A 9,543-nucleotide genomic window follows, 5' to 3' on the forward strand; every position below is an offset into this window, starting at 1 on the left:
TCCATTTAGTAATGTACATTGTGAATGAGCGAGAACTAGAAACAGCAGAAAAATAGACGTGTAACTCATTATACTATCAGCTTATAGGTTTAGCTTTTGTAAAACCTTGATGAGACGTGTGAGGGAATCACACAATAGTACAATAATAATACAATTCAGGTATATGACTTATACATATGGGAAATTTCTGTTGTACATGTCTTCCATTGTATCACAGAGAACTCCTGAGCTGGACTTTGTTTAAAAGTAGGGATTGCTGATCACTGTAATAGCTGGACAATAGGTCTACACAGGTGTATAATGGTGAATAGTGAAATCTGGGGAAAAATACTTAATGATCCCTATATAAAATGCTCCATAGTCTCTTCCTTGTTGTAGTTAAAAGATCATATTTATAACAAGAAACATAGTTGGACCAGGCACCGGGGCTCTGGGTCCCGAAACTGTATCATAGTGTCCTAAATCAAGTTTAATACGTAAACTGTCTCATGATTTCAACTCAGTGTAATACATAGAGACAGTCTATTACTACTATGCAATGTAATTGATGGAATATTTGGATTTAGCAAAAACATTTATTACTGTTGCAGTAAATGGAAAATAAATAGTCTTGGTGACGGAGCTTAGAGACCGGTACTGGCTCATACTACTTATATTCATATAAAGATTCATATAGAGTGATATAGATAGTAAGTATCCTTATTATCACAGGACATTAACTTATAACAGGAAGATTTCTACACTGTGATAATCTATATAGAGACATAGCAGATGTAATGAAGGTAAATGCAAGTTACTTAGATAAGAATATTGTTACACATATATGGGAATACCATCAGGGGGATTATAGAAGATAAAGGATTTTGGTGCTGTATAATAGTACACAGGAAGCTGAGTAGTAGCAGCACTTAGTGCCAGGAAGCTGATATAAGGGCTAATAGAACAAATGTTCTGCCTACTCAGTTTTACTCATTATTTTTAAATTACTCTCTTTAAATCTTTATTTAATTATAATGAGTAGTAAAATAACCTTAAAATAGAGAAAGAGCAAAGCAATATGATAGATGTAAACAGAAATTAAAATGTGTAAAATGTCAGAACAAACAATTAATTTTTAGACTTCAAGAACTACTGTAAAACACATTTCTTGTTTGCTTCCTCTAACTCTCTTTCTTTTTTTCTTAACTGATTTTCCATTTCATCTTTTTGTATCTTCATTTCACGCTCATGGACAAAATTGAATACGAAAGTCTTCCTGTCCTGTCTTTCCCTTTGTGGATCCCGAATCCTTTCCATCCGAAACTCAATATCTTTAATCACTTCAAGAAAAAACCTCAGAACCTCCTCGTGTCTCCCTCTTGTCTTTAAGTGATCTTCTGGGGTGAAATTTTCAAGTGGGAATATCTGTTCTGCTCCCATGTTCTTAAAAAACGACTTCACAGCTTTCAGATTTGTGTTTGTCTTATGGGTAAGAACAACCACTGGGAAAATTCCTGTACAACATAAATAAATGTAGAGTATAATTCCTTTCATTATGTATATAATTTATACATAAAACACAACAGCATGGTACATTATATATTATAGATGTGCAAGGAATCTTTTTTATTGAAAATGATAAAACAAATATCGATCTTGCACACATTAAACATGCATCATATAGTACATTTTATTATTAAAGCAAAATCAGATTGTGAAATAAAATAAATAATGTTTACTTATGTGGGATTACTACATATCTTTGATCCTTTTTATGTACCAAATTTGCATCTCAGGTTGGTCCTTCAATTTCCATTCTTGCTTTGAATTTTATCTTATGCATATACTCTACCACCTATATACTCCATACCAAATGTCAGCAACAACCCTTGCAAGCCACACATGCAAAGAAATCAAACCATAGATGTCCATAATTTAAGTTTTGTGTACTAATGTGAAATGACACTGGGAAAAAGTATTGAACACGCTTACTGAAATTTATTTAATACTTTGTACAAAAGCCTTTGTTGGCAATGACAGCTTCAAGACGCCACCTGTATGGAGAAACTAGTTGCATGCATTGCTCGGGTTGGGTACGATTTATCTATGGTGATAATTCCGACAGGGGCAATTCCTACACAAAAAAGCAAGCCATTCCGATTGAAGAAGTGTTCGGCAGCGCGGGATGACATCATCGCGACGGCTGTCAATACAAATTTAAAGCGGCAACTTAAGTCCACATTGCCCGCTTTAAATTTGTATTGACAGCCATCGCGATGACGTCACCCTGCACTGCCGAACACTTCTTCAATCGGAACGGCTTGCTTTCAGCATTGTGCTTCCATCGGTGATCTCCAGCATCGGGTTCAATGTAAGTCTCTTTATTTTATATTCAGATTTTAATTATTTCGCTTTTCTTGTGTAGGAATTGCCCCTGTCGCAATTGTGGTAATCGTATAAACGATTACCAATGCATTGCTCAGGTTTGATTTTGCCCCATTCTTCAACACAAATAGTCTTCAAATCTTGAAGGTTCCGTGGGCTTCTTCTATGAACTCTGATCTTTAATTCTCTCCATAGATTATCCATTGGATCCAAGTCAGGTGATTGGCTGGCCCATTCTAGCAGCTTTATTTCCTTTCTCTGATACCAATTGAGAGTGTCCTTGGCTGTGTGTCCACCCTCGTTTCATCTTCATCATCCTGGTAGATGGCAGCAGATTTTTATCAAGAATGTCTCTGTACATTTTTTCATTCATCCGTCCTTCAATTATATGCAGTATGCTAGTACCATGTACAGAAAAACAGCCCAACACCATGATGTTCCCACGTCCAAACTTCACTGTTTGTATGGTGTTTTTGGGGTGATGGGCAGCGCCATTTCTCCTCCATGGTGTGTATTATGGCTTCCAAAGAGTTCAATTTTGCTCTCATCTGACCACACTATATTCTCCTAGTATTTCGCAGGCTGGCCCAAATGTTGTGCAGCAAACTTTAAAAGAGCTTCAACAAGTTTTTTCTTCTGCAAAGGAGTCTTGCGTGGTGAGCGTACATACAGGCCATGGCGGTTGAGTACATTACTTATTTTTTCTTTTAAACAAATGTACCTGCTAATTCCAGGTCTTTTTGAAGCTCTCCACAAGTGGTCCTTGGACAACGCTTCTGATATTTTTTTTCACTTTTCTGTCAGAAATCTTCCGAGATGCACCTGGTCGTGGCCGGTTGATGGTGAAATGATGATCTTTCCACTTCCGGATTATGGTCCCAACAGTGCTCACTGGAACATTCAGCAGCTTAGATATCCTTCTGTAACAAATGCCATCAGTATGTTTTGCAACAATAAGGTAGTGAAGGTCTTGAGAGAGCTCTTTCATTTTACCCATCATGAGTTGTTTCTTGTGTGACACCTTCATAATGAGACACCGTTTTATAGGCCATCAGTTGGGGCTGAACCAGCTGGCAGGATTGCTTTCTAATGACTGATACATTTCACCTGGTGTCTTGGCATTCCATGCCTTTTTGCATATCCCTTTCTTCATGTGTTCAATACTTTACCCCTGTGTCATTTCACATTATTACACAAAACTTAATTTATGGACATTTACGGTTTGATTTCTTTGCATGTGTGGATTTCAAGGGTTGTTGCTGACATTTGGTGTAAATTTCATTACAAGAGCCACATTAAATATATTTTTACTGAGAAAAATGTTGATGTGTTCAATATTTATTTTACTCACTGTTTATAAAAATTTACACATATATAATAGGGCAGAAGGATTTTTGGGCTTTCATCCACTAATGGCAATATAACTATTTTTTTTAAATATCTGTTTCTTCTCCTTCTGGATAATTCATATATTTAATTCAAAATAATGTGTAAGTATGCAGTATCACTTTAAGGGTGTCTTGAGGATGTCACACACAGGATTCACCAAACATCAACTACAACTTGATGATGACTGGTGCTTCAAATGAGGAAGAAAAGAGGAGATAAATACATCAAAAACCTTGGTGTTGTATTCCCTGAAGTGAAATGAGTAAAAGCGTTCATAGCGTGGTCTGGATACAGTTAATTAGTGGGAAAACAGCTGGGGTCTCCCCTATCTATCTATCTATCTATCTATCTATCTATCTATCTATCTATCTATCTATATATCTCATTGCTGTCTATCTATCTATCTATTTATCTATCTCATATCTATCTATCTCGTATCTATCTATCTCATATCTATCTATCTATCTATCTATCTATCTATTTATCTCATATCTATCTATCTATCTATATATATATCTTGTATCTATCTATCTATTTATTTATCTCTTATCTATCTATCTATCTATCTATCTATCTATCTTGTATCTATCTCGTATCTATCTATCTATTTATCTATCTATATATCTATCTAGGCCTTTAAACTGTGTACTGTTTTCTGATACTTTACCTGTCAGTTGTCTTACTGTAGTCAGTAATATCTTTAAATCTTCTACTTCGGAAGGATTGATTCCTCTCTTCACACTATAAAGGGATATGCTTTTAATCTTTATTTTATTGATATTTATATTTAATTACCTTTGGAAAACTATATATATATTAAATTACTAACAAAATGTAGTGTAACATAATTAAGCAGTTAAATAACATCCAAAATGAAAAACTAATCATGAAGACTTTCCATGGACATGTCACACGCAGACCTGCCCTCACTAACACATCACGTATCTCCTTATATACTCTGTGCTGCTGGGGACCCTGCTCCTTCCACTATATAACTCTCAGTCTGTGACTTCCTGCTGTCTCCATTCCCATCCTCACATCATGTCACTGCCCCTGTCACATGTAGCCCTGTTCTCACTAACACATCACTCATTTCATGTTATACTCTGTGCTGCTCGTGATCCTGCTCCTTCCACTATATGACTCTCAGTCTGTGACTTCCTACTGCCTCCATTCCCCTCCTCACATCATGTCACTGTCCCTGTCACATGCAGCCCTGTCCTCACTAACACATCACTCATCTCCTGATATACTCTGTGCTGCTGGATGACCCTGCTCCTTCCACTATATAACTCTCAGTCTGTGACTTCCTGCTGCCTCCATTCCCCTCCTCACATCATGTCACTGCCCCTGTCACATGCATAAATCAGTGGTGCTTTATAAACATATGATAATGATGAATTAAGTTAATCATCTTGAACAATTTGTTTGACTGTTTGCAATGTGTACCTACATCCTTATGTGCACCTTACCGATTTTTAGATATGTACATTTACAGCATCTTTGTGAAAGAAAAATGTTTTTCCCAAAATGAAAACTTTATCTTAAGGAAAGATTTACTCCAGTGCTATGTAGATAAGGATATTAGACTGATTACTTATGTTTTATAGTTATCATATGTAGCAAACTTTGTTCCTTTAGCGTCAATATGTTGCACATAGGATTCTTTTAATGATTGGGATATTGTAACAAAGTGTATTGACCTGTAAACAATAAATATGTATATATATCCTAATGGTGCTCCAATCAGAGCCATAACTAGGCAAGTGCGGGTGGTGCCGTCGCCACGGGCGCAAGCCCAAGGGGGCGCAGCTGCCGCCTGCTACCTGCCTCTGCTTCCTCAGCCTTTTATTTTCGTTCCACTGACAGGAAGTTCGACATTTGGAATGCAAGTTTGTGTTCCAAATGCAGAACTTCCTGTCAGTGGAACGCACATGTGATCCACTGCGAAAGTCTCTTTCCCTCTCCCTCACACAGATAGTCTTTCTCTCTCTCTCTCTCTCTCGGTCACACAGGCAGTCTCTCTCTCTCTCCTCTCTTACATTGGTTCCTCCTTGAAAAAAAAACAATCATCTCTCTGTGGCGTCGGCACCTGCTCCGCCTGCACTGAATGTCAGTGAGAAGCGGCACAGACAGGAGTCGGCGACAAGAAGGGAGGAAAAGAAAAGAAAGAAGCCGATATAAAAGGTAAGTGAAGGAACAGAGCAAGGGGCAGCAAAGGAAGGCAGCATGGCAGAGTGTGATGAAGAGAGCCTTACTGTGGCATAATATGAACTGGGGGGCACAACTGTGCCATAATATTAAATAACAGATTTTTGGCAGGTAAGGTATTCTTTAATATTATTTCTTTAACATTTTAAAACTCTTTCTTATAACAATCTACTTTTGTGTATCTCTTTTACTGTTCTTATTTGAGTATTAAGTGCATTAAATATTAGAATACCTTTTGCATACATTGGGGCGTATTCAATTGTCGGCGGAAACGCAGAAAATCCCGCAGTCTGCACACTATTACCATTATTACGGTAACAAAAAAACGTTATTACTGTAATTTTCTCCCTGAGCCGCGAGCTGAAATCCATCTAACTACTACCATAATAACGGTAGTAGTTTTTATGCTGCGGGATCTCGGAACAATTGAATACGCCCTTTAAATGGTCATTAGGGCTGAGAATTGGTTGTTTATTTATTTGAATCCCACCACTGTGTATATATATATATATTTGCAAATATGTGTAACAGAATTCTTTCAGTAAAATGCTAGCCACACCCCCACATTAGGTTGACCACACCCACTTGGCAATGTCACTCCCACTTAGATCGGGGGCACCAATGCCCTGTCACGCCCACGGCACTAAAATGTCTAGTTACGGCACTGGCTCCAATAAGTGCAGCCCACACACACCTTAAAGAACTGTTACATCAAACTGCAAACAGACGAAGTATAAAGGACAGATAGAGTAGGCTGGTGCTCTCACTGTCTAAAGGACAGACCTTATACGGCTTCTTAAATATTAAAGTACAATGATGTAATTAAAGTCCCATATATCCATTTACCGGACTTGTCCAATTAATCATAAACATAAAGTAAAAAGTTATCTACAAAGTTGTAGAATATGTTAAGTCATGTAGAACAATTGCTCCTGAACAATTACCGCTCACATTACATAGTTAGAAAAGCTGAAAGAAAGACACAGTTCCGTTGAGTTCAACATTTCATAACTTCTAATAGTAAAATTTTAGAATAAGGCAAAATAAAACCATTAGTGTGACAGACGTCAATATAAATCAACAGAGCAAAGCAAAATAGCTCACTGATCCCAGAAATGACACTACATTCCTGTGATCAATCACTCTCAAAATGACATTTACTGCCTATATCTAGACACACCAGTTCTTGTAAGAATACCGTCCTATTCACCTTTATATTATGTTTGTGAATTTGCATTCTACACCTCATGTTGTAAGACATTCTACAGCTTAATCCTTTCAGTACAGAACTCCTTCCTATGCCCATGGTCAAACCACCTAGTTTTCACTCACATCTGATGACTTCTTGTTTTCTGTATGGACTATTATACAGAAAGTTTTGTTAGGCAAATATTTGTAGCGACATTTAACTATATGTATTAATTCACTTCTAAGGCGCCTTTAGTTAACACAACTAGTTTTTCTAAACTGTTTTTGCAATTTAACCCTTCAATTCCCTTCATTACTGAGGTTGCTCACCTCTCTTATGTCCCTTTCACAGTGAGATGTCCAAAACTCAACCTTATATCCAAGGTATGGTCTAAATAAAAACTTATAGAATGTTAATACGATGCTTGAATCACACGCAGTTATCCCCCTTTTCATGCATTCTAGGCTATTATTCACCTTTGCTGCTGCTTGATACTGTTTGCTGCTACTCACAGCTGGTCCCATATCAGTTTCCGACTAATAGGTAAGTAACAAAGCTTTTACCACAAGTTAAGTACATATTCTGATATTTATCTACATTCTATTTCATCTAAAGTTTTCTGTCCAAGTTCAACATGTTGTCAACATTTTTCCGTAACACGTCGCTATCCTTCTCTGTGCTTATTAAAAACTGCTACATTGTTATAGAACGGTACAACTGTGAAAGAATAATTAGTAACATTTAATTATATCCTTATAGTGGCTCAGTGGTCTCTTACCTGTACACAAATATTGGAAAGATAAAGTCAGATGATTTTACTAAGTATTCCGACTGAATCATTCTGTCCCCAAGTGTAAAGTCTGTTTTGGCATCTTTATCTTCTTTAAAATGTACTTTCTCATCAAGTGGTAGTAAATTACCTGGAAGACATTTTACATAAAATACTATTTTATTTACATGTCTTAATCTTACCATGGAAAACAAAGATACAATTTTGAAAATGTACAACAATAACAATACAACAAGAATCAAAATAATTAATAGTAAACGTCTCATGTACAAATTACCTAGTTGGGCAAAAATTTCTCCTTTTTCGTATTCGTTCATTGAGCTGCAGCCTCGGTTGTCCACTAGAGTAAGTGTCTCCGTCAGTGGATATGTGATTCTCGCAGTGGTGTTACCTCCATCTGAATATCTCACATCTGCATAAGTCTGATACTCTCCATCTTCTAGGACATATTTGCAGGAGTTGATGAACGATGACTTTCCATGACCTAAAAAGCCAAAGAGTTGGAGGAGAACGCGGCTAAATCCCTGGTTACCTTTGGCACAATCATCTAGACTGAAATTACTGAGTCATTTCAGGAATTGTCTCCATGTCTGATCACTGTATGTTGTGCTGATTGTAGTCTCTTCAGAGCTCACAGGTAATGAGAAGGTGGAGAACAGCTGCCGTCCTTTTATAGACCTCAATGAAACCAAAAGTGAAACAGTTATCATTGTCAGGTGCTTGTAACTTGAGATAATAAAGCTGTTTTTCAGTCATTTGTATTTTTAATTCTACAAAACATTGCACATTTCATGCATAAATGTATCCTAACTTCAATCTTAGTGTAAAATTTATAAAATCTATTAATTATTTTCTATTTCAGTCATTGTAATATTTATACTGGATTATACAAAGTGACCTCTTGTGGAGGCTGCATTTCTCCTCTGTTAGAGTTGTAATAATGTTATAGACATTTACTTCTATAGTACCAGCAGACTCTGCAGCGCTCTCCAGTTAGAAACAAACACATTAATAAGATGTGGGGGCAGATTTACTAAAGTACAGTTTTCTCACACAACAGGTTTTCACGCACCAATTTTTACAAATGGGAAAGCATTAAGTGGAGGTTTGTAAAATTAGTGAAAAAGAGACGTGGTTATGACAGGTGAAATAGTTCACACCGCCTCTCAGAACTGAAGAACTGAAAAAAGTGAAATAATGTAAAATAAAAATTCCTTCCTTTTCATTTTCTAAAAGCCTGCCCTACTCAGCATCCGGCTGGTTCTCTTGGTGGGAGGGGTGAAAAAATGACCAGACCTCTGCACCTAGCGAGTACTAACTCAATGCTGAGTAGTACTGGGTATCTCCTTGTACTCCTGGCTCATGGGTGCCAGAGTAATACTGTAGAAATATGGTGGAACCTCTTGTGTGCAGTAAAAGTGCCAGGATGTACTGAGAGCCCATGAGTGTTCTTGCATGCTGGCACTAGTAGTACTACAAATGCCAGCATGCAAATGGGGGCAAGCATGCACTATAAATGCAGTCCCTATCATGAAAGAATAACTGGTGGTTCCACCATAATTATAAAGGAAATAGTAGTGTCCTGGTGAAAAACAATAAA

At 37.1% G+C, this 9,543-nt stretch overlaps 1 protein-coding gene across 1 annotated transcript; it reads right to left on the reverse strand.

The window, feature by feature from the left end:
• Positions 1-1,032: 1,032 nt before the first annotated feature.
• LOC142097166 (uncharacterized) lies at positions 1,033-8,545 on the reverse strand. The gene is made up of 4 exons (XM_075178787.1): positions 8,221-8,545; positions 7,932-8,073; positions 4,421-4,494; positions 1,033-1,493 (listed from the first exon to the last, which is right to left on the reverse strand). Exons 1-4 carry the CDS (start codon positions 8,258-8,260, stop codon positions 1,129-1,131), a joined length of 621 nt encoding a protein of 206 aa, XP_075034888.1. The 5' UTR covers positions 8,261-8,545; the 3' UTR covers positions 1,033-1,128.
• Between the last annotated feature and the right edge of the window lie 998 nt (positions 8,546-9,543).

The sequence above is a fragment of the Mixophyes fleayi genome, chromosome 7 (assembly GCF_038048845.1).
Source record: "Mixophyes fleayi isolate aMixFle1 chromosome 7, aMixFle1.hap1, whole genome shotgun sequence".
NCBI lineage: Eukaryota > Metazoa > Chordata > Amphibia > Anura > Limnodynastidae > Mixophyes > Mixophyes fleayi.